Consider the following 25,849-nt stretch of genomic DNA (forward strand, 5'->3'; position numbering starts at 1 on the left):
AGCCTCTGTTTGCCAGAAGCTGGGAATGGGAGACGGCATGGTTACCTGTTCTGCTCATTCCCTCTGGCATTGACCACTGTCAGAGGACAGGATACTGGGCTAGATGGACCTTTGGTCTGACCCAAATATGGCTGTTCTTATGCCTGTTGGTATATCTGGGAAGGGTTCAAATGGGAAGGGTAAAGTTGACTTCCTGCTCACATTTCCAAAAGAAACACTGGCTAAAATCTAAGTACAGTTCTTTCTTTGTGATATCTCACTTTAAATTAGGGGAGTTTAATTTAAAACTTTTGAGAACAGATACAAAGACTGAAGAAATTTTAAAATTTTTTGATGCTGGTATTACAATTGTATTGCTCCACCATGCCTGTATGTAAGCAAATCGCTGCTGAGTGTAATATGGTTTAGTATCTTGTTAAAGGTTTGTACTTGAATGTCATCTCCTTGAAGTAATTTTCTCTGGCATGAATGATAATATGCAGAATCTGGTTTCCAAAATGAAAGTGTACGCTTAGCATTTTGCCACTTGCACATTGGATAATTGGAACCATAGGACTTCAGTTGCATGTATTATTGGCCATTTGTGTACACAGTTTGATTTGTTCATGCTTGATTTTGAAAGTGAGGCACAACTGTGTTTTAAGTGTTAAAGGTTTATTGTTTGTTGTAGGTGCCAGAACAGTAAACTTGCTCTTGATGGCAATGCCCCTGGTTCCAGTGGTTTATGTTGAAGAAACAGCCTTGCTAATTCAAGAATGTACCTTTTTATAAGTTTATTTAATCATATCTAGCATGTTACAGGAAAATTGCAGGGTTGGATAACTAAGCACCTGCCAGGAAATTTAATGATTTAATGGAGACAATTGCTCCACAGTGAATGGATGCAATCTTACCCCACAGTTCTTTTCAGAGTGTACCACACTTGTTTAATTTTTATGTGTAGCTTCCATTACATCATGACACTGTGGCTGCCATTTAGGGATAATAAGGCTCATAAATAGCTCTTTTTATCAATAATTAAAATGCATTGTTGTGGTAAAATTCAGCTTGTTCTTTGGGGGTGGTGAAAAATGCATTTAGAATTAAAAAGCAAATTTTATAAGTTAACAGTTGGTTTTAGTATAAACACAAGCAGCATTATTACTTTATATTATCAATAAAAGCAGTATTAAAACTTTTTTAATTTTTTTAACATAATTGCATATTAAATTTGGAAGGCTAATTGGAAGCTTGTTAGCAGCTTGGCATCTCATTCCTGATTCAGTCTCTTATTGAGTACGTCTTCTCTTCAGTAATAGTAGGATTTAATGAACATTAAGGATTGTGCTGTAACAATTTTTCCACATTTTTACTAACTGAACTACATTTTTTGACAATTGATTTACTGATCTGATTAAACAGTATTTAGAAGGTTTTGGGACCTTGAAGCAGCAGCAGAAATTTCTTAAAGCATTACTTGAGTGCTAGAATCACTGAAATATGTTGTGTATCTCATTTATCAAAATTTGAAGTCTGAAAGCAAGCTTTGAAAAAATAAGCTGTATGCACTTGTAATTGTGTGCTTAACTTATGCATGCATAGATCTTGAGTGTACAAAGGGGGGTAATTGTACATGCAAATGAATGATTATGGCCATTTTTGTACATATTTATCCAACTTTCACTCAGAGTTGTGGTAATTTCATTCACAATTGTGCATCTAACTTTAAAAAAATCAGTTCTGAATCCAGCTAGAAGGTGTAACATATTACATAAGAACATACCTGTTGAAACAGAAAGTACTGTCTAGAAATATTTAACAATTGAATATTGATAGGTTTGATTTTTTTTGTTACTGAATGTCTCTATCTAAATACTTGTGAAAAGAATACTCTTTTCTGGAATAAATCTGGCAGATCTGTAGAGGATGGGGTAAAATTTTCCACAAGAAGTCCCATTTTCAAAAGTGACTTAAGAGCCTAAGCCATTTATGCACTTTGGAAAATGTTTCCAATAGTGTGTGTTTGTTTGAAAGTGTGCATGCTTGTGGGGCGACCAGAGGGGGATTGTTTTAGTGTAAGCTTATCACTTTTATGCCCCCTTCATTAAATACAGAAGTCCACATTGTAGATCAGTGTGTTTAGTTGATTAGACAGTTGCACTGAACATAACAGTGGTGTCATCTGCAGTGTGGAATGTTCACCTGCTATGAAAGGCAGAAATTGCTTGTAATTTCGTTTTATTTAAGCACATATAAGTTATTAAAATACATTACTTTATACCTCTGTGCATTTGCAATTCAAACCTAATGCTTTATTAAAGATGACAGATGTGAAATGGTGGTTTTCAGTTATCCGAAGACTATACTGGGAAAGCTGGGATATGTAGTTTCTGTTGTATTAGATGCTGTCTTGAAAACTGTTAATACTGAAACATTACTATCCACTGTCTAAAATATTGGAATCTCAGCTTTCAAAGTGTGTAAAATGTTACAAAACCTCAAGTTACATAATATTAATGGCTAAAATCATACTGGTGATTGGAGGTGTGGTGACAGAATGGCTGCATCTATGCTTCTCTCATTTGGGGGGGGAAGAGGGGGAGGGCAGAGCTGACTTGAATTTTTTTTCTTTCCACTGTTTAACTCTTTTTTCAGCACTTCAGCAACCAACTCTTTTATGCCAGTAACTGCATCTAACAGCAGTGGATAGAGATATTAACTAAAGTCTTATTGCTAAAACAAATAACAATTAAATAGTTAGCAGTATAGGTATTTATCTCTGAAGCCTGATGATATTTTTAGTGCCCCAGGAAGATGGTTGTTTACCTATCTCTGAGATTGTTTCAGGCTATCCTTTGGTAGATTTAAGTAATAACTTTCCATATAGCAGCAGCAGCCTCAGTATTGGTAAAAAGGGAATGGAAAAAATGGAGCATTTGTAAAACAACATTGTAGTAGTGAAACCTCAAACTTTTATTAGTTCACTACAATCTCATTTTAAGAGAAATGTTGAATCTCTCTCTCTCTTCTTTTTTTCAGTCGACCATATACCAACAAAGTTATTACTTTATGGTACCGGCCTCCTGAACTTCTGCTTGGAGAGGAAAGATATACACCAGCCATAGATGTCTGGAGCTGTGGGTAAGAAGTTTTAAAATAAAAGTGTTAAATGTAAATCATGAACCAAAATAAATCTCAAATAACATTTATATCAAATGATATTGATGGAATTATATAAAACTTTATTTTACAGCTGTATCCTGGGTGAACTTTTTACTAAAAAACCAATATTTCAAGCAAATCAGGAACTTGCTCAGCTGGAACTAATAAGGTAACTTATACATTCCACGGTGTGGTTGGTGCTTTATAAAATCATAGACAGCACTTTTATTTTTCATGAGCATTCAAAAAAAATGGAGTTACAATATTAACATTTAAAAGTTATCCGAGTTGTTTCTCAGAAAAAAAAAATGGTAGTAACTTTTGGGGAGTTGTAAAACAAATTATTCAGAATTGGAGAACTGCTTAGTAGCTTTCCGTGGCATAGGAATGCAGTGATAGGTAGGATTTTTTATAGTGCAGCTGGAGTTAACCTTTACTGAAGCCCCTCTCACAACAGGGCATTTGACATGCTCACCTTTTTAAGCAGGTGAGACTGAAGCTTCCTTAACTCCATTCTCCCATCAGCAGGTTAAAAGGCCACCATGGAGAGTAATGAATGACTGTTTTAAAGGGAAAGCTTTGCTCAAGGCTAGGTTCTCTGCATACTGCTGGTCCTATGCTGCTTTTTCATTCTCCCACATGTCTGCAACTGGCTTCTGTCTGCTGCAGGAGGGAGTGTTTCTCCACTTTCCCTCAAGAGTTGCCAGATACCTTGGGGAGATAAAGTCTTCCTTTACCTTCCCACCCCAGTGGATCTTCTCAGGCAGTAGCTGTTTAAATTAGTAGAGTCAGTCTCTTTTCTCTATTCAGGTGGCAAATGCTGTCTCCTGCTTCTAATACCATAATCAACCTAGGCAGTGGGGTGGAATCTTCTTCCTACAAAAGAAAGAGGATGAGTCAGTGAATTGCTTCTTTATCCTGATCTCTCTTCACGAGGTCAAATATTTGATTCTGAAAAGCAGTAAGTTACATGAGCTGTAAATGCTATATGTAACATGTAGGAAAATTGGTCTGTACAAGTATAACAACCTTTTAGAACAGTGGTCATGGCGCCCATGGGGGCATCTTAATGCACCCGCGTCCTGGCCCCGGGGAGAGCACCCGCCGAAATGCTGCCGAATTTCAGCGGCATTTTGGTGGGGATGCCTCTCGGTGATGCTGCTTGCTGTCGGCAAGTGACATCATCAAGAGGCATCGCCGCCGAAATGTGGTGGCATTTGGGCGAGTGCTCCTCTGCCACAGTGGTCCTTCGGCTGGCACCTGCCAGCCAAAAAGGTTGGGGACCACTGTTTTAGAAGGTGCAAAACATGGCGATGGTCACCCTGTTATTTTACACTACTGAAACAATTAATGTTGTGTGACTGTTTGTTGTTTTTGCTTTAACCACAAGATGGCAGTGCAGCACTTCATTCCAGTTCTGGCTTTCTTGACCAAACTGGACATAGTTTTGTATAGAGTGAATTGATGTCATTTGTAAAAATTTGTTTTGATATCAAAAGAATATCAACTAATTTTTCATAGCTTAATTTTTTCTCTATTGATGCTGTACATTTAAAAATTTAATACATTAGGACTGTTCCCAGCACATTTTAACTGGAACCTAAACCACCTATAATGGAATAGTTGTCAGTCATATCATTGTCAATTTTTAACTTACTAGCCACTTTTAATATTTTGATGCCTCTGCCAACATCATAGGTGATCATGGTATTTTGTGAATTTATTATTTTCCCCGGTGGTCTTTCCCCCAAGTATTTCAAGACCACAGATAGACTTGAATCATGAAAAAGACAATGCTACTTTTTCCTCTAGACTTAACTTCTTTTTCAGAATATGCTTTAGATCATATAAATAGGCACAAAGGTGGCACAGTGGTCTAAAGATGGTCTAGATAAGTCTCTAGAAAATACTTCTAGTCTTCCAGGAACCCAAAGGCCATAAAAGATGGTAGGCTTTTCTGCCCAAGACCAGCCTATTTATAGGAAAAACTTGCTGTAGAAGTTGAAAACAAATATCTGCAAGGTTGTGAGCTGCAGCATCAACCAGATATTTATGCAACTTTAGCTTTCTGACTGTGAAGCCCACAAAGTGTAAACCCTACTTTTCACACTTAGTGGCCTTGTCTAGACTAGGCTGAAAGGGGTACTGTTATAACATGTTACTAAGACCTTCTAACGAACATTTTTGAAAAAGCCTAGTGTAGATGAGGCCCATTGCCTTCAACACGGGCTAAGATTTGTTGAGTTAAAGCCTGAGGAGAGCTTGCGTTTTAACTCCATCAGGTTTGCTAGTATTAAAGTCTACACTGCCTGGTCTACAATAGACTTTTGAAAAATGTGGTGGCTAAAGCATTGGAACACCTTATCTTTAAATCCTACTCTAGACAAAGCCAGTGGAAGGGACAGACTTGTGCAACCACATATATGGAGGTGGGCTGGCTCAGTGACCCTTTTGGCCCAAAGATGGTTTTAATTTTTTTAATTTAGCCCCTGGTCCTTTTTCTTAAATTTAAAAACCAAACACCAGATCTCACCTCTGCCACCACCTTTGGTCCTCCCAAGGCTCCTTACTGTCCTTAAGCAGATAACTAAATTCTTAGTCAGCAATGGAGTGTTGTTTACTCCAGTCATTTGAGAGTTCCTTTCCACACCAAGATTAAAAAAAGAGAAACATCATAGATCTAAATTCATCCAAATTCACTCCTTCCCTTTAAATTTCTATCCTGTCTAAAGAGAAATTCTAGTTTCTGGAAGAAACTGACCATGCATTAGGGTACATGGGATGCTACCTGAGCATGCTAAGTGGAGTCTTGTATCATTTTCAAGAACACAGTAAAGAGCCTCTATGCTGGAGAAGTGTGGGGGAGGTAACAGTTTTTCTAGTGGGGTATTCTTTGGCCTCTTAAGACTGCATATTTACCTACGCTTCCTCTCCAACTCATGAAAAACTTCATGCCCATGGATCACAGGAAGCCTGTGAATATGTCCATGGAGACTAAAATTTGTTTTCTTTGTATTAACAATGCCTGTGAGTATAAAACTACAGCTGCACACCTTGTTTGATTTCATACACTGATGGTTTTGTTTTGTTTTTTGTTTGTGTTTGGTGTATAGCCGAATTTGTGGGAGTCCTTGTCCTGCAGTCTGGCCTGATGTAATAAAGTTAGCCTATTTCAACACCATGAAACCAAAGAAGCAGTATCGTCGAAAACTGAGAGAAGAGTTTGCTTTGTAAGGATGGAGACTTCATTTAACCATCTGTATTACATTAGGTTTTCTTAGGTCCTTTAAGAATTTCAGTATTTTTGAAAGATTTGTTTCTGGGTTCAGTCAAATGCAGAGAGAAGTGACCTGAAGTTCCTATCCTTCCCTTGATACACATGCCGAGCTGCTATTGTTGTTAGTTAATGGGAGCTGTGTATATGTATCAAGGAAGGGGGAATTGAGCCAAATATTTCAGCCACCTGTCAGCTTTGTACTTTGGAAATGGTTGCTCTTTGGGCCTGGGTGCACCTGCTCATTGTCCCTATGGCTAAAAGCAGCTCGGGGTACTTAGTCATTAATTGTGATTGGCTAACATTAGGGGCTTGTTAGTCATAAATTCAGTATATAAGACTAATTCTGTAAGCCATGTATCCTAAAATAATGCCATTGGAGTTGTCTCATGCAAATAACAAACATGAAAGTTACAGAAAACATCTGTAAGATTATTTTAAAAACTGCCTTTTCTCCTTTGACTATTTCGGGGTTTAGGAAAATGTATCATCCTGTTTATACTTGTTTAACTTCAAAGCAATAGAATTATTGTCTGAAGCCCAATTAAAAAGTTTAAATCTGTTTGTGCTAAATTCCAATTATATAGTAATATTAGACCCTTGTTAAAAGAAAAACTTTTAAAACAAATGTATTAATATAAGGCCCAAGTTTTAAATCATACAATTAAACTCTACTTGACAAAATAAAAAAATATAAGTTTTATAGCACAAAGACATGGCATCTGAAATAACACGTGACCCCCCCCCATTTTTCTCTCCTCCTTGCCAGTATTCCACCAGCTGCGTTAGATCTGTTTGATTACATGCTTGCTTTGGATCCTAGCAAGCGTTGTACAGCTGAACAGGCTCTTCAGTGTGAGTTTCTGCGAGATGTGGAACCGTCTAAAATGCCTCCACCGGAGTAAGTTACTTCCTGTGGTAATGTCAGTGCTTACATGATACAAGATGGAAGTGTGTATTTAATGTTCATTGTGTAGTGGAGAAAACAGAGGTAGTACAAACATAATACCTAATGTGCCAGATATTAGTAACAGTCCCATTAAGAGAACTGCAAAGTTGAGTGGCTCCTGTACTATGAATGAGAACTATTCCCTAGTTTCGTGTTTGATTTGTTAGTCAGACTTTCTGTACATCTTTCTTACTGTTAGTGACCTGCAAGTGTATTTAGAAGAATGAATGTCTCCAAACAACAAGTGGGGGGGGGGGGGGGGGTGGAAAGCATTTATTCCCCTATTTTAATGCAAAAGTTCTGCATTACTGTTTAGAGGATTGCAGATTGCTGAGTTCTTATACTAGAGCCCCTTTCCTTTTTGTAAACTCTGTGAATCCAAGTAGACAGCATTGTCCTGTTGAGAAAATAAATATTCATTTTGTTCTGCCAGGAGGACTTGTTTATCAAACATCTTCTGAGATTATACTTGCATTACACACTTGTTATGAGTATGGATTCACAGAATCCCAGCAAACTCACCTTTTCAGATCTGATGTTGTATATTGAGCATTTATTTTAATATTTTGTACAAAGATAATGCTGAATATTTACCATTCTTCTTTACAGCCTTCCTTTGTGGCAAGATTGTCATGAACTGTGGAGTAAGAAACGTAGACGGCAGAAGCAGATGGGCATGACAGATGACACAACAGCAGCTAAAATTCCTAGGAAGGATTTGTCTTTAGGCCTGGATGATAGCAGAACGAACACCCCACAAGGCATGCAGACTTCTTCCAAACTCACAACTCAGGGCAACTCTAGTGTAGCACTTGGTCAGTAATCTTTTTTGTCATTTTTAAATTGTCTATTACTTGCTGACTATGCATCTAGAAATTTAGATGTTAACACTTTCAAAATCTTGCAAGCTCTCGGAATTCTTAAGGGAAACAAAATTGTGTAAATTTAAAAAATGCTAAAGATTTATCTTGTCCTCAGCAGTCAGGCATTCCCAGTATGACTTGTGTAATGAGTTTCATCTTGACCAGTGTCAAAGCTTTTAAATATCTTGACCTGCCTAGTAGTCATTTGAATTTTCGGGGGGAGGGGGGTCTATTGTCCACCTCAGGGTTTCTTAATACGCCATCCATGAGAAGTTGCTCTAATTCACATTGTACAACTCTTCATAGTCTAGAGCAACCTCACTGATCATGACATAAATTGAAGGGAAAGGGTTTCAAGTCAAACGTCATCTTCATAACAAATAGATTCCTCCCCCATGTTAAGTGATCTTCCCTCTCCCAAGTACATCTGCTTTAGCAAGTCTCTTCTAGCTGGTGATGCTGAGCTGAGATACTAGCTAATGAGGGAGCTTACTATATCATGACAAGAGAATTAGTGAGCTACCTCTACTCATTAAAGCAGAAAACCAAGCCTAGAGTGTCTTGCTTGGTGGTACAAAAAACTGCTTCAAAGTCACTAGGAAGAAAATGTTAATTTATAATCGTAATCAAATTGGGTGTCTCCTTATACAGGAGTTGGTACTACTGCCCCTACTATAAGCAAGGTGTTTTTTAATTTGCATTCTAAAGTATAGATTCTGTATGTCGTGTGTGTGGGGCAGCTGACAAAGGAACAGATAAGAGTTTGACATAAACAGCTTTGTAATGCGGCAAGCAAGTATAAAATATAGTGTCACTAAAGTGGGAGCTCCAAGAATTGAAAGTGTGTGAATGTGTAGTGCACTCATTTAAATTCTCTATGGACAGTAATAATCTCAAATCAGCTAGCTCTCTAACAGTAGACCATAGCTCCAAGTATATGTTGCAGAGATGTAATGATATAGTTCTCATGACCCGTGTAGTTTACCACCTCTTGCTCCTGGTCATCCTGGTTTTTGTTGTAATCCAGTAGTGTATTTCTGCCACTCTTTTGCAACAGTAGCCTCAAGTCTTGGCAAGACTTTCAAATTCTGCTTATCCCCTAAAAATTTTGTCCCATGTTAACGATTAGCAAATTTTATTAAGAGTCCCAGTGGTTGGAGTTATTTGTCACCTCATAGAGTATTAACTATATTAATAATAATATCTAATACCAAATTAACCAAAGAACTCAAGAATTAATTATTCAGCCCCATGTCATTCTTGGCACAAGTGTAAGTATAAAAGAAAATATGTTCCAAGGTGGAGAAAGTAGGATTTTAGTGTGTGGTGGAGCAGAGACAGTACTGTATAAAATTGAAAATGTCTGTGTTTATGTTCTAAGATTTAGGTGTGTGTACATGCTGAATGAACAAATACACAAGTCCATAGGGCAAACTAAGGAGCTGATACACAAGTGCAGGCTTTATCCAAATTTAAATAAACTAAATCATTGCACATATGACAATGCACAAAGCACTAACATTGTTCATTTGGGTAAAAAATAATTTGTCCTGAATTATTTGCTACTGTTCTGGTTCTTATGTGAAGCTCTTGTCATTGCATTTTATAACTTAACAGTGCGTGGGGAGCTCACTTATGATTTCCACCAAGAATTTTAATTCCCCTATGATAGGGATGTCTTCTAAAATTTTGAGGTGGGTAGGAAGATGCCTCAATTTTCTTTCTCATTCATATTGTCTACTGGATTTTCAATTTTGGATTCTGAGAAATATCTTCTGTTCCTGGTCCTCGAACAGACCATTTTCAGATGTCATGTAATTTGCAGCAGGCTTGACATCTGTTATGTGGTTAATTAATACATCAAGAGAATACAGTGCAAAGCATCTGAGAGAATAGAGTTCTGTGCATTGCCAAATAAAAATAAGTTACTTGTTTTTTAATTCCCCCGGTCTTCGCTACATTTTAGCTGGTAGCACCTCAGCGCACATCAACAAGCAGCCTGATTTAATTTTGCAACAACTGTCTGCTCACAACTGTGTCCGCTTTAGCGATGAGTCAAATGCTGAGGACAGGAAGTTTTAAAAATTCCAGCTGTCCAGAGACATTCATTGGATGCTGCCAGAAGTTACATTACTTTGGTAGCCTTCTAGTTTCACATGTGAAAGTTCAGTTTTGATATCAACCTGACGGATGCCTTTGCTTAATTTTTCTATAAAGAAAGAAGTTTCCCCATTAGAATTAAATAAGATCCTAGGCTTTTACTGTGTTCACCAACTGGCAGATCTGGAATTGAAATTCAAATTATTAGGATTTTGTGCCATTCCCAATTAACAACAGTTTCTTCTCTCACTGGTCATGCTGCTAGGTTTACGTGTTCTCTTTCATGATGAATCTGTAGGTACAGCCTGAATAAGGGATCCTGTTCCATTCGTGCTTCGTATTTGAGTGTACCCTTGACCTGTTCTGTCTGTTTAAAGTTCATAAGTCTCATAACACAAATAAGAAGCCTCACCATAAAGTGCCTTTATGAGTTCTTCTAAACTGTAAAGCTAGCAATGAGTAGGTGACTTAAAACCCATGCTTCTGCTCTCATGTGGCTGTCTCCCCATACCTCTGAAATCAACAGAACAGTCTTCTACCTTACTCAGCACTTTATTTGTTCTTCTCAGTAGTTTGGCACTTACACCATTACCTTCAGCTAGCTCATTAGCTTCTGGGTCAGTTTGTCTAGTCACCTTAGCAGGTGTCACAGCATAATTAAGCATCTGGAGGGTCAGGGTCTGACTGGAATTGTGTTTTGCAGATGGCCACTTTTTAAGCAAAGGGATGTAGTATGTCAAAGATAGGAGACTTTGTGGTGACTGGAAATCTTACAGCTGTCTAAGGCAGGTGGCCTTAAACCCTGGCTTCATTGTATTGTGGAAAATTGAGCTCAAACATGATGTTTCTCATCTGTCTAGTGTGTGGGCGTGCCCTTTGTAAGTCATTTTCTCTGTATTGGATCATGCTATTCAATTTCCTATTAATACTCTTCTAAATGTAATTAATTTGTAAAAGCATTCCATTTCTGTATTGTCAGAAACCTGTACTTTGCCAAGAATATCAGCCATGGTATATTAAGCTTGATTTGGAGCCTCTGAAATATGACAGTTCTAAATAACACTTCTAAAACTCCCTTTTGTCTTTAGTGAAAACAGGCACTGGACAGCAGTTAAACCAGAATGAAGTGGCAATCCTGCTAAATCTTCTACAGTCTAAATCAAGTGTTAGCATGGCACATTTTGCCGAAGTGTTGAATATTAAGATAAATGCAGAGACTCAGCAGCAACTTGATAAAATAAACATTCCTGCTGGTATTTTGGCAGCAGGTGAAAAACAGCCAGAGCAACAGCCGCCTCCACCACCACTAGAACAGGAGCCTTTGCAACAGCCAGCAGTCACTCAGCCAGCTGTGCCACCTGCTCAGCTGACTCAGCCTAAAGTTGAGACTGATGCTGCCCAGGCAGCTGTGCAGAGTGCATTTGCTGTTTTGTTGTCTCAGTTAATAAAGACTCAGCAAACAAAGCAAAAAGATCTTGTACTAGAGGAGAAGGAGAATGGATCAGGAAATGAAATGTCGTTACAACTCAGGCAGCCTCCAGAGCCCTGCACTCCTGCATCTGATAACCAGGAGGACACAGTATCTCCAGCATCTGTTTACCCACATCTGATCAAATCATTATACTCATGTGCAGGTACTTACAATTTTGTATGTTGAAAGTAGATATCTTGACCACCAGAGAGATCGACTTGGAGATAAACAGCTAACAACATGCTTTGTACCCCATGTATGCATGGTTATGCCATACCCATTAGCAAAACATGCACAGGAGCGATGACACTGAGGATGTGAGAAGGAATGTCATTTCCTTTTGTCACTTACTATGTTTATAAAACTTTCATAGTTAATTGTGACTGATTTTATTATACTGTACATACACTTACTCAAAGGTGTAGATGTGCAGTTATACTGGCACTGTGGTGTTCGTATTATTATGGTAGCACCTAGATGCCCCAGTCAGGTGCTGTACAAACAGTTGTTTTCAACAAACAAAAAAACTCTGAAAGTTTACTGTCTAATATATACCTGTTTGCTTTTCTGATGTGTGAGGAATAACTGGTTTTGACTGGAAAAAGATGGTCTTCTTTTGTTAATTGTAGGTTTACCAACTTTAACAGAGCCCCTTTAAGTAAACTCCTTTTGTTTAAGTAACTACAGCATCAAAAATTTTCCATGCCTACTTCCTTTAATTACCTGACCAGGGTGTGCAAATTTTCCATTTGTGAAATTAATATGGTCAACTTAAAATTTTCATTAAAACACTATGATTTCCATACATACTGTGCACACATGAAATGTTTAACTGATGAAGCTTCTCAGAGTTCTCAATTTTTTGAACAGCATGAAATTAGTATTTCAGCCATATGTCTTCAGTGCATATTGGTTTACTTGTTACTAAATAGCATTGGCAGCTCTGTAGAAGAATATTGTGAAGGAAAGTAAAATCTCAACCATTACCATTTGTAGCAGTCTTTCTGTCCCTTTCCCAAAACCCATGTCAGTATGGGCTTTGGCCTACATCTTTGGTGTACTTTCCTCCCCTTCTGGCATAACATCTGTTGTTACCAACCTCCTCAAGGATATTGTTAGATTCTCCCCTTCCTCCCCCCCCATCCCAAATTAGCTGATCACATGTGCTTGCAGGAGGATCTTGGAACTCTCAGTTCTGAAAAACCTTTGAAGGCAGTGTCTCTTTGAGTCTCCAAAATACCTTTTCTCAGATACTCTTAAACTTAATTAGTTGATTAACCTTTATTTTTTTTGAAGAAGTGTAGTAGCAAACCTTTGTGATACTTCTACAAAGTGTTTTTTCTTCTCCTTCTGGTATTGTAATTATTTGTCAAACGTAATTTCAGATCTTGTTCTAAGGCTCTCGTTTTTAATCCATTTAGGTCAAGATGATTTGGTTAGACAGCCTGAGATGAGGCTTCTAAACCTAACACCAGAACAAGAACGCCCTCGTATTTTGCCCCCAGACCAGCGTCCTCCTGAGCCACCAGAACCACCGCCTCTCACTGAAGAAGACGACCTAGATTATCGGACAGAAAACCAGCATTTGCCTATTTCTAGCTCTTCAGGAACGGATCCTCATGCTGGGGTGAAAGCTGCTCTTCTACAACTGCTTTCTCAGCATCAGGTTCAGCCAACTGAGGAACCAGTAACAACTAGTGTGGATTATCAGGCAAGAGACTCCTATGTAACCGACTACAAGGATAATTTTGGACCTTCTTTCTCTTCTGTCCATTATGGTGGTAGTGATGGAATAGGAAGTGGATCATCTGGGGCACTGGAAAGGAGAAGCTTCATTGGAAATTCAGATATTCAGTCTTTGGATAACTACAGTACTGCTTCATCTCACTCTGGTGGTGCACCTCCACCTCCTGCCTTTTCAGAACCATTTCCCAGCTCAGTAACTGGTTATGGAGACATTTACCTCAACACTGGTCCCCTGCTATTTAGTGGAGATAAGGACCATAGATTTGAATATAGCCATGGCCCTATTGCAGTTCTGGGAAACAGTGGCGACACTTCCACAGGGTCGGAAAGTACTCATTCTTTGTCCACAAAGATGCACAACTATAGTTATGGAAGTAATTTACAAGAAAACCCTAGTGGCATTAGCCACATACATGGACAAACTTGGACTTCTCCAGCCCAAGGACCTGGATATTCCCAAGGATACAGAGGACACATTAGCACATCAACAGTCAGAGGGCGAGGCAGAGGATTACCATACTGAGTATCTGTTTTTCCTCAGGCACATCATTTTTATCTGGAAAGACTTTTTTCTAGCTGCAGTTTAAAGCAGCAATCCAGTAGACTTGAATAATGTTAATTCAACAGCTTTATTTTTATGTGGAAAAGGGTCTTGCATACAGTAGGAAAATTTAAACTGCTTAAAACTCATGCTGTCTGGAAACTAGATCAATTGATTGTACATGTTCACAAATTCTAGTTATGAATTTTATTTTGTATTTTTGGCAGTTTTAAGTGGATGCTAAATTTAGGGACATCAGCTTTTTATGGCACTCTTTCAGATCTTCTGAACTATGCACATTTGTGCTTTTTTTTGTAAGTTTGGACCAACTTTAATGTAAAAAATTTTACAACAATCAAAGCAGGGCACTGATTTATTTGGTATTTTTCTTTTTACAAACTACCTTTAGTCAAAGGTCACTGTCAGTCTTTGCACTGCTTTCAGTGTTATTGTGGAAGGTGTACTTTGTGCTCATTTCAGATAATAAAACACAACCTCTCTCTTGATAAAAACATTTTATAAATATTTGGTCAATGTTATTTTTTTCCTTTAAAAAAAAAAAAAAGGATGGTGTAGTAAAATGTTTCCCCATCTCCCAGACATGTTTGTATCAAAACTGTTTTACTTGAACGGTAAGTGCCTTAACGTGTAAGTTTAAGGTCTGCAAAAATTCTCTACATTTTTCTTAAAAGGAAATTCCCTTTCTCTGAGGTTATTTTGTAGCTTGATTCAAAGACTAATACTTTGATACACTACATTAAAACAGAGATAATTATAGGCAACTTGGATAGAGCACACTTTTAAAGTGGCATATTTGCCATTTGTCAGCTAAGCCAGTTTAGTAGGTATACTAAGTTTTCTCTTCACTGAAATGACCTTCCCCAAACTGAATTTACTGAGAGAATGTCAATGTAAAGCCATTAAAGAAAGGTAGGTTTCCCACAACTTTTCTCTAAAAGCTCTGTTAACTTCTGTAGTCCCTCTGCCAAATAAGTATATCTACTTTATACAGAGCTATGGATGGTAAAATTGACTTTAAGGAAGACAATGAGAGAGAGCTTTTTCTTCAATGTCATTGGTAATAGTTAATGAGTTTTGTGTGGAAAGCTGACACTGTCTCCTCTTTACCACATATAAGAGCATTATGGAAAGCCTCCAAGGTTAAAGACCAGTATTTAATGCAACAAAGAAAATTTAGCAGTTCAAATTTTCTGGAAACTGGGATTGTGCCAATTAATCCTTTCTATATTCAGCTGTTCCACTGATCATTGTAATACTTGATTTGAATCTGTCTTTGAACAACAAAAAAAATTACTGTAGCTAAAATTGCTACCAGAAACCATCACTCCAGTTTTATATTAGTTATATTTTCCAGCATGTTTTCCTCTGAGAACAGCAGCCTCTCTCTCCTGCAGAGGGGGGGATATGGCTATATTTTCCATGTACTGAAAAGAATGTTTAATAGCCCATATTGGATACAATTTTCCAACTGATTATCCAGTTGATAAATTGATACATTATGTAACAGTGTTTAATTACTTTTAAAAAGATAAAAATTCTACATACACTATTACCAGTTGAGTCATGTCAGTGACTTCTTGGATTTTCAGACTAGAAGCCAAAGTTGTCTATTTCATTTAAAATTCTGGTTCTAATTTATGACTAATTATTGCAGCATAGGGTGTGAAGAACATTAAAATGTAACTAAATAGTGTTCAAGTATCTGCAGCTGCATCATGGTGAGTCTTATCTCTTTAGACTTCCCTCTAAATCTCATAGTTATCCAAGTTCCCATCAGCTACACTAGAGAGTCCTGCTGTCTGAAAATAAAAGCAGCTAAGCTGGAAACAAATATTTGTGACCTGAATAGCCTGTGTTTAAAAGAAATTAAACACTTCATATAAAATGACGCTGTGTTTGAATAGTTTTTCTTGAGCTAAACACATCTTAGTATTTTTTGAAGGAGAGAATAAATGCAAGCAGAATAGTGTTAGTATTGTCATTGTGTTCAGCTACAGCATCTTACCATTTTTATAAAAGTATGCTCAGCTAAAACAAAAGCCAGATTTAACAACAAAAATCTAGCAAAAGTTAGGTGTAAAATCTGGCAAAAGGCTTTCAAATCCATATACAACCTTTGTGGCAAGAAATGCATGGTCAAATATTAACGTGTACTGCACTTCAAAAAAAAAAAAAAAGCCTTGTGAGACTTCACTAAGAAGCAGGTAAGTCCAAATGAAAAGTAGATAATAAAGAACAAATCAGGAATACGTGATTTTGACTTTCAAAAATAAAACGTGAGGAAGAAATACCTCTTACAGCTTCCTACGTAGAGGTAAATTTTCAAGCCAGATGATACTTATTTCACCTAAGTTTATGTAAAAAGCCAGTCTCTCTTGTCCACATAAATAGTGATAGAGCAGTTTGATTTATGAACTGAAATACTGTGACAATTAAGATGTTCCATGTAGTTAGAAACTTTGGCATATTAATGTATTGGTTGATATCAAAACATCTGACTAATTTTAGACTTTGATCTTGACTGAATAAGAATAAAAGCAATTAGAAAAGGATACAAAGCTGATTTCTAAATGGATTGGCAACAAATGCATTAAGATTTAGCAGATCTATTCACATGCCATTGCTGGTATATGTATTGCACAGTGATTTTTCTACTAATTTTAGTTCAAGCAATACTGGCCTAACATTTAGAAACCAATGGTCCACACTGTTCAAATAATTCAGAAAGTCAGGCTGAATTACTCAGCCCCAATAATCTCGCCTCTTTTAAAACCCAGGCAAGAGATTTCTCCCACTTCCAGTCCTTGTATGACATTTTGCTACCCTGCAAGGGTCAGAACAGTTTTGGGGTATGAGCCCTATGCCGCTCCCCTTACAAGCAGCCCTGATAAGGAGGTCATGTCTCCATAGTGTACAGTTCTCTAGCAATCCCAGGCTCTGACTCAGCCCTCAGAAGGCTGCAAAAAATGAGAGCAACCTCTGTGGCTGCTCTAAGATGTGCCCAGAATATGGGCAGTGCAAAAATGGCTTAAAGTTACTTTGCCCCATATCCCCTTGGGATTATATCTTCTGCTGCACCTCCTAGAAGTACTGCAGAGAATTGGACCCAACATCAAAAAGTGTTTTTTCTCTACCATCCAGATTAAAGTAAAGTATTTGATCCTGGATATATCACATGTTGAATAGTTAATTTTGAATGAGGTGGTCTCCAACATTACCTGGAGTAAAAAAATTAAAAACACAGTGCTAGTATGACATGCAGGATATTACATAACTTTAGCCAAACGAAAAGGAGAGGGAGACACTAACACAAAAACAAATTCATGATCCTAGGATAAAGCAATCCTGAGTAGAAGAAACTGTAAAAAACAAACCAAAAAAACCTACAGCATACCCCCCCCCCCATCCAAGTAACTAAATCTGATCTTTAAATGCAAATGTAATTGCTAGGAAATTACTTACACATTTTAAAAATTGCATATTTATATTTTTCATACATATTTAATTAGTATTACCTTCTATCATCTTAAGCATCAGCTGCTTAATAAAAAACAGAGGTGGAAGGAGTTTTAATGTAAACTATTGATGCTTTGAGATTGCTTTTCCTGTTATATTTATAGCAGGAGTTAGTGCCAGTCTGAAGAAAGTTAATAAAGGTTCATCAGTTGCTGAGATTTATAAATAAGCTGTAAAACAAATTTTAAAACTAGCACAGGTAACTTTCATGCAATTGTTATTCAGGCAAAAACTCCATTAGGTCCCAAACTACAAGAGCCGGCCCCATGTTTCATTTCCAGTAGAGGAAATAAATTTCACCCAAACTTTCTGAATTTTTATTTTTCTCTTCAATCTAAAACAAACCCCCTCCAAAGGATGAAAAATCTCAATTGAATTATGTTGGTGGAAAAATTTTGGTTAATGCTTAAAATTGTTTGAGGCAGTATTAATGTGTTCTCTGCAGTTAAGTATGCCATTAAATACATTGCCAGAAAACTGATTCAGATCTAAACTGTTTCATATTTAAAAATTAAATGCTGGACTTAAATTCAAACTAATTTTTGCTGAACAAGGTTAAGTACTCTTATCATAGGAATTATTTTAGGGCAACAATTTAAAATACTGAAACTGCTACTTCAGTTACTTACTGTTGATATTTCTTTAAGCCATTTGTATATAAGATGTATTGAGTAGCCTGTAAATAAAATACCATGAGAACTTAAGCCTTTTTATCCTTGTTTTCCCTCCTTGGATATCAAATAGCCTATCACAAAATTATTTTACATTTTATTATGATGGAATAGGTTAACTCACCATTCATGTTGGAATCCCACACCTTCAGTAGCATTCAGTATATTAAAATCTGTAAGTCACCCAATGCTTTTCAAAGCCAAGCAGTCACCATACTCAATTTGTGTATCTAACGTTCATAATTTGTGATAATGGATTATTAGTATTGCTGTGCTGATGTCACTAACCCATTGTTCACAGGATACCTAAGACTTCAAAGCCAAGTGAAGTGTCACAGCTACCAGAATAAAGATAACCTGATTTAATTTCATTTTTTCCATTTATTTTACATAGTGAAACTGATCAGGAATCAGTGGGGTCAAGTTAGTAAAAAGGAGAATTCTTTAGTTAGCTGGCCAAATGAGAAGATTGCAGTGTGATTTTTAATATACCAAGTTCAAATGGCATGAAGAGGTCTTGAATTATGGAGGGCTGGAATCTATTGTAGAACAAAGGGATAAATTATTTTTCACTTCAAAGGAAGAACATGGGAGAGGTGCAGATCTCTTCAGGGAATTAGGTGATTGTCTGGAGAACCTGCTGCCTGAGCTGTTGGTTGCTCTCCTGGAACATGGTATATATAGATCAGTGAGGTATTTTAAGTAAAATACTAGGGATGTACAAGTAGAGGTGCAGACAAGCTTTTTTTTTTGAGCCCACTAAAAGTGAGGATCTATGCTAGGCCAAAAGTGATGAAGGCTCCAAATCAGTAATCCAGACTTTTTTTTTTAATTTCTGGGTTATTTTTATACCAAGGTTGGAGAGAGATGCACAAATCTGGCATGACTTCTAACAACAGCCCTTTCTACACTAGGATGACTTATGAAAAATATCCACTGTTCACATTTTTAGTGCCATTGTTGTTACCAGCACTAGGACAACCGCTAGTGTTAAGGGTTTACCTTGCAGCTGTCCACCACCATTCTATCAAAGTTGCAAACACAACTGAAGCAGAACCAATGCAAGGAAATTGAAAAATGGATCTAATGTAGACAGTGTCAATAGGTCATTTTTACCCAGAGATTTTTCTTTAACAAACTTCAACAGCATGACCATCTCTACAGGGTAGCAAGGTAGGAAAGTCTACAGACTGTTTCATTTTTCTTCTAAATAAATGCTAAGTATCATTCACAATGTATTTAGATGGAGTACTTACTTTCTGATGAAGGGGAGCACGTGATGTACATGCGAGCTAGTCAAGTGCACGCGCGTAGCTAGTCAGAGGCAGGAAATGTGTGAATCTCAGCCTAAGGAAGCATCTGGTTTCAGGAAAAGGAAGCCTTGCTACCAACTATATTGGAAACCTGAGTCTTCTGTCAAAGATTTAGGCTGTTTCTTCAACTGCTGAATGGAAATTGTATCAGGGCATATGGGAGAGAAGCAAGCAGCAACAACATAGACTCCTTATTTCAGTACAGAGAACGCTGAGTTACAAAAGTTAGTAGTATAACAGGATGAAATCAGTTGACAAGAAACAAAGGCAAAGTAACTTGAGCTATAACCTGAAGCATTTTAGTTTTCAAAGAACCATTATGAACAAATGAAGTGGTGTTAAAGATGCTATTTGTATATGAACCACACCGATGTGCTTTCTTTTATAAGGAATAGTGCATGCAGTTGTCCATACACTCATAATTTGAAGCATCTCTAGCAAACCAGGAGCTTCTAAGGGTATGAACTCAAGCTTGAGCTTAAATCTCCCCTTTGAATCTACATACAAATCTCTCAGCCTTGACCTAGGACCCTGTGGGGCTGGAGGTGCCAAACCAAGTCAGGAACCAGGGTTCAAGACCTATTGAGTTGCAATGTCAACACAATCCTGTTTGACTTGTGTCCTGGGAGCTGGCCAAAAGTATCCCACAATCTCATGGGCCAGCTTTCTTAGTTCTCTCTACCCCAAAAATCCTCAGTTGAGACTCCAGTGAAAATGGAATCGACCCCGCTTGGTGTACTGCAGCAGCTCAGTGAGCCAGCATTAACTGTTCCATTGGCTTCTGACTAGAGAGCTGCAAATGCACCATCAGAAAGCTTTCAGCATTTGCAATGGAGACTGACCAGCCTTTTTTGCAGAGCACGTAGATTCAGTCATGTAAGCGCAGCCAGATTTTAATCCCTGGTGCAAAGCCAGCAGAACCACAGTAAGCATACTAGAATGATCAAGCATTACCAGCAAATAGTGAAGACGCTGGCAGCATTGCAAATACATCAGACTTGTAACCAGTGTAGGGAGTGGCTTAAACAGCTCAAGGGTGAGTACAGGAAAACCAGGGATCAGAATCGCACCGTTGGCAACTCACCACTATTGTGCCCGTTTTATGAGGTGTTTCACCAGGTGCTGGGCACTGTGCTGAGAATAGAGCCAGTGGTGCAGGATGAGCTGGTCAGCTGGGACGGAGTGAGGCCAGCAAAGTGACTCTGTTGCTGAAAAGGGTCCTTTGGGAGGTTCTGCCGCAGGAGTAGCAGCACATCCTAGAGCCATATTCAGAGGAGCTGTTTGAAGCCTTCCCTCCAAGGAACAGCCTGCCTCGGAGCCTGCAGCCGACACAGGTCAGAAGCCACTCCAGAGCTTGGTAAGTTTCTGACTCCATTTCATACAGTAATAGGGTGGATTTCCATTCTATGAACCAATGCAAAAGTTATTAGAAGTCCTCGCTAGAAGCATGTATCCCCTAACAGGAGATTGTATCCCAGGGGCACGGTTCCCCACCTCCCTCTAACATGGGGATGGCTATTAGGAAATACAAACAGCAAAAATGCCTGGCAGATTTTTGCTAGGCCACTCCTGCTTCTTAAAAATGCTAACCTTCCCCTGCCATTCCTGTAAGTTTGCCACTCTGTAACCACACAGCAGCATAATGAGCCACCTGGAAACAGTGAACTGTGCGGGAAGGAGGTAGAAATCCATTCACAAATCTAGTCCATTCAGGTAGAGGTAGTCCAGGCAGTCTATAGGTGACAAAATAATTTGCCTCAGATACAGCTGGGGTTTGAAAATGAGTCCAGAAATGTGCAGGGTGGGGGGGAAAGGCATGGCAGTGAAGTTACATGTTCGCATACAATCATATCCGGTTCAGCTAGGGTGACCAGATATCCCGATTTTATAGGGACAGTCCTGATTTTTGGGTCTTTTTCTTATATAGGCTCCTATTACCCCCACCCTCAACCCCCATCCCGATTTTTCACATTTGCTCTCTGGTCATCCTAGGTTCAGCCAGGTGGAACCTAACACAAAATCCTGTTGATTCCCTTGTGACATCTGGCCCAATCCCAGATGCTGATAGATGCAAACTCCTCCTGCAGCATGAACTCCAGATAAGTGGTCACATTTTGGGGAAGGGCATATGTTCCAGGGCCACTTTGGTAGGTGTCCAGGTCCTTCCACTCAGATGTGCTGTTCAGTCACTATGCATTTGAATACACTGGCTGCATATGCTGCAATTTTCTCACCAGCAGGTTGAAATAACATCTCCTTTTGCCAGTCGGGCACCACAAGCCTGAAATGATTTGAAAAGCTTTTGTAACATGACCACTGATTGCCCACCTCTCATCCCCAGCACAAATAGTTCTGCAATTTTTAGAAAACAAAAAACAGTTTTGAATTTACAACTTACCACTGCCTCTGCACCTCTGTTGCTGCGATTAACCAGGCTGTGTCTGGGGAGCTTCTGTGGTCTGCAACATCCCTCTCATAATATACTGAGGTTCAGTATGGAAAAGTAACATTTGATGTCCTTGAAGTTCCACAAGGATTTTTTTCTGTGCTCCTCCACTGGCCTATTTGAACCAACTCCTCTGTGTCTTGTCATATTCCAAGCTCCTTGACCTCTAGTGGCTGCTGTACCTCCACAGTTCAGTATAAGCCTGGCCCAACGTAGCTTTACAGATTGTTCCAAGAGGAAGTGTTTCCTTGATGAATCTATAGTTGAGATCTGGCCGGGGCCACCAATCAGGTCCAGTACCAAACCCAGAGGGACATATGGCTTGAAGAAAGGCTGAGGCTGGCTGTGGGGCTTGAGGACAGGCACTTGCTTTGCAGCTTCTGGACCAGGAATGGCAGCTAAGGGAGGAAGCCAAACCTCAGCAGAGAGAACTGTTTAAGCAGCTGATCGCAATAATGGCTGCAAGAGTACCGGCTTCTGCTGCATCACTTTTTGTCCCCTGTAAGGTTCTGTTGTTACTGATGTGTTGTAGTAATGGCAGCTGGCCTGCCTGGCCATGGGGGAACGTTGTACTTTTCTAAGACATTTATAAATAAAGCTTATGTCTCCAAGAAAGTTTATCATTTTAAGTACACATTGTATGATGTCACACAGTGATAGCAATAAAGGTAATCATATGATCAGGGACATCTAGGAATTAATAAGCAAACACCATTCCTCTATACAGTTAGGTACAGCAACCAACACTTCAGTCACAATATGGATTCATATAAATAAGTCAATCACCTCCTGCCCCCATTTCGTAAAAGGTCATATCATTCATAAATACATTGCATGGCACTCAAGCCCCTATCCCTCCACCCTAAATCAATGAGCCCATCTTCCATTGCGTCAAGCAAGTTCATAGTGAGGGAGCACAAAGCATCTCTGATGTCCGTTGCCTGGGTGCATCCAGCTACAGCAATGGTAGAGCACTTTCTGACTGCGTGTACTGGTTCAGTGGCCCCTCACTGTCATAGGTCCACCGAAGAAAAGTCTCACAAAGCTTGTGAAGAGCGCAGTAATGTGCACACCATGGCTGACCCTGGCATCCAAACAGGTCTGTAGACATTGCCAACAGGATTTCAAACTGTCAAAAACACTTCAACAACCATTCTATGCTTGCTGAGAACGTATTAAACCTTTTGCCATGGCTTCTTAAGGTTCATGTGTCAAGGCAAAAGGGAGCATGCAGTGTCCCCTAGAATAATGGTGGGGATGGTAATTCTGTTCATGACAATGTCATTTGGTGGGAATAGTGTCCCAGCCTGTCCATGAATGTAGATTCCTGATCAGCAAAAAGCCCTGCCAACATGGAATTTCCAATGCAGCCCATACTGACATTCATAAATCTGCCACTGTGGTCCACAAGGGCTCACATTTACTCATGTGCTCCTTGAGGAGGATAAACTACAGGCACATGGAGTCCCATCAATAGCCCCAGCACAGTTTGGAAACTCCATTCTTTCAAAGCCAGCCATTACTTCAGGAATATCTATTATGCCCACCACTTTGGGTAAACCATATGCCTGATAGACTGTTGGTAGACGTTTCTGAGGCTATTTCCCAACACCAAACTGGTTGGCAAAGCCCTGTAGCAGTCTGGGGTAGCCAGCTTCCAGGGGCCTATAGCAATCCACTTCTGGCGTGGCATGGGTGCCTTCATGCATGTCTTTGCACTGGAGGGTTGGAGCAAGCAGCTCACAAAGCTCCAGAAATGTAGCTTTCTTCATGCCGAAGTTCTGGGCCTGTTTGTCATTCGCATGATGTTGTGGGCCTCCCTGTACTTGTTGTCTGCTCCAAAAGCATTTGTCTATGTAGGGAGCATCAGCAGCTATAGTGAGTGTAATGAGCAGCATCAGCCAGTTTGAGTCTGCCATGCATGGGTACTTGTGGTGCTACTGCCTCCTTTCCCTCTTGCTCCATCATAAACTCAGTCAGGTGCCCTTTGGTGGGTCAGAAAACACTGCTGAAATGGCCATCAGCATCTCACAGAAGCTTTGCCTGTTCCCTGACACAGGAGTGAAAGCACAAGCAACAGAAGTTCTTCAAATGGTCCCTCCTCCATGTTGCTGTCTCTGGTAGTTGGGAGTACACAGACCAAAATGATTGCTTCATAGGCTGTGTTGGCAGGCTGTTCAAACTTCCTCTGATGTGCAGGGTGGACAGTCAAGTTTTCCCACAGTTCACTACAGTCAAAAGGCTAAAGCGGCTACAACACAAGAGGGCATTAGGGAGTCTGGGACATGGCTGGTTTGGGGTTTGCGTGCTGCAGTATGGACGTTATAGCCCCCAGGTTCAAGCCCAGATTAGAAGATTTTTAATGTAGGGTTGACAATCAGTGTAGATGCTCAAGCCCTGGATTCTATAATCCAGGGTCAGTTGACTCAAGTCCTGCTAACATTGCAGTGTAGACATACCCTATATCTCTACATTTACTTTTGCCAGAACACATTTAGAATTTAGACTTTTTTCCTCCATGCAGACTTTCTGGCAGCTACAAGAAGTGTGTGGGAAGGTAACTTCCCCCTCCAACTGCACCTGCTGGAAAAAGAACAGCACAACCCACAGTTCAAAGCTGAAATGTCAGTGCTGTTGTTCCATACAGTCTGAGGGGTTGTGATGTTGAAGTTCATTAATTTACTTCTCATGACTGCTCAGTTCAGGCTTTTTGTAGCTGCCAGATTAGGGAACCCTGGGGCTATAAGACGCATCTCAGTATGTGAAGTAGTGGGAAATAGTCAAAGCACATATCATAAAGCTAGCTACATTCTGCATGAACAATTCCTGTAAGCATCAGGGATTGCACGGCAGGCTTAGTGCTGTTTCATTACAGGATTGCCCTATGCAGTGCTCAGCCTAACAGGTCATTAGATGAATGAGTGAATCTTTTGTAAACAAAATATTTTTAAATGTATCAGAACATGGAGAGTAAAAAAAGCCTTAGTGTGCAGTAAACAAAGTAACTTTTTAACTCTAATCTTAGAGCTGGTGTCCTCTGCCTCAAATTTACTGCGTTCATACAGGAAAAAATGGCTTTTCTAATTGCCAGTTTTGCAAACTCAACCTGGGACCTGAGAATCAAGTTTCTGTTCGTGCATCATCACACATCATGGATTCTAAAGGAAAAATTCTGTCCTCAGTATAACTGGGGGCAGAATTTGGCCTACAATTGGAACTTAACAGTTCTGCTGATGTCTGAGCCTCCGATGCCTTCTCTCACTCACACACACTCAGAATAAAAATGTAGTCACTAGATTTTTATTCTGAGTGTGTGTGAGAGAGAGGAGCAGATATGACTATGAATACAAAGTGTGTAGGTTTTGTATAGGAAGGAACCATTTTTACATAAGTAGAATCTCAATTTTATGAGCCTCAATCTTGCAAGCAATTTATACAAATAATTTTTCCTCAATGGAAAAATAAATCACAATAAAAGTGACATGGATGAAGAACAAATTGACATCCCTACACATTCCAATCCTCTGGAACTGCTTTGCACTGGTTTGAAGGATGAGAAAGCAACTCAGTGCACCATTCTGCAACTTTTGCACTCTAGCTTCTGTAATCTTGATATTAAATTTTATGAACTCCTTGGCCCCCAAACAGTTTGTAAAATAGGGGTTAATCGGTTGCTTTTCAGAATAGTTCTGTTTTACAGTTAAGTTTTAACATGTTTTGCATTATTTCTCCAATGTCCTTTCACTATGATAAGATCCACTACTTTAGCCTTTACTTCCGCATACCTCCGCTACTTC

The 25,849-nt window shown here is 39.1% G+C and overlaps 2 protein-coding genes across 3 annotated transcripts in view; one reads left to right on the plus strand and one right to left on the minus strand.

Annotated features, from left to right (window-relative positions):
* Window positions 1-18,324, plus strand: part of CDK13 (cyclin dependent kinase 13) — a 76,887-nt gene extending 58,563 nt beyond the window's left edge. For both annotated transcript variants that reach the window (XM_050937661.1, XM_050937662.1), the window contains 7 exons: window positions 3,019-3,120; window positions 3,233-3,310; window positions 6,255-6,371; window positions 7,185-7,316; window positions 7,974-8,179; window positions 11,416-11,961; window positions 13,220-18,324. In XM_050937661.1, coding sequence (XP_050793618.1) covers window positions 3,019-3,120; window positions 3,233-3,310; window positions 6,255-6,371; window positions 7,185-7,316; window positions 7,974-8,179; window positions 11,416-11,961; window positions 13,220-14,067 — 2,029 coding nt within the window. In that variant the 3' untranslated portion in view covers window positions 14,068-18,324. The remainder of the gene's footprint in view (window positions 1-3,018; window positions 3,121-3,232; window positions 3,311-6,254; window positions 6,372-7,184; window positions 7,317-7,973; window positions 8,180-11,415; window positions 11,962-13,219) is intronic.
* MPLKIP (M-phase specific PLK1 interacting protein) overlaps window positions 3,340-25,849 on the minus strand; it is a 60,759-nt gene continuing 38,249 nt past the window's right edge. The window contains exon 2 of the mRNA XM_050937837.1: window positions 3,340-4,017. Coding sequence (XP_050793794.1) covers window positions 3,916-4,017 — 102 coding nt within the window. The 3' untranslated portion in view covers window positions 3,340-3,915. The remainder of the gene's footprint in view (window positions 4,018-25,849) is intronic.

This window comes from Gopherus flavomarginatus, chromosome 2 (genome assembly GCF_025201925.1).
Source record: "Gopherus flavomarginatus isolate rGopFla2 chromosome 2, rGopFla2.mat.asm, whole genome shotgun sequence".
Classification (NCBI taxonomy): domain Eukaryota; kingdom Metazoa; phylum Chordata; order Testudines; family Testudinidae; genus Gopherus; species Gopherus flavomarginatus.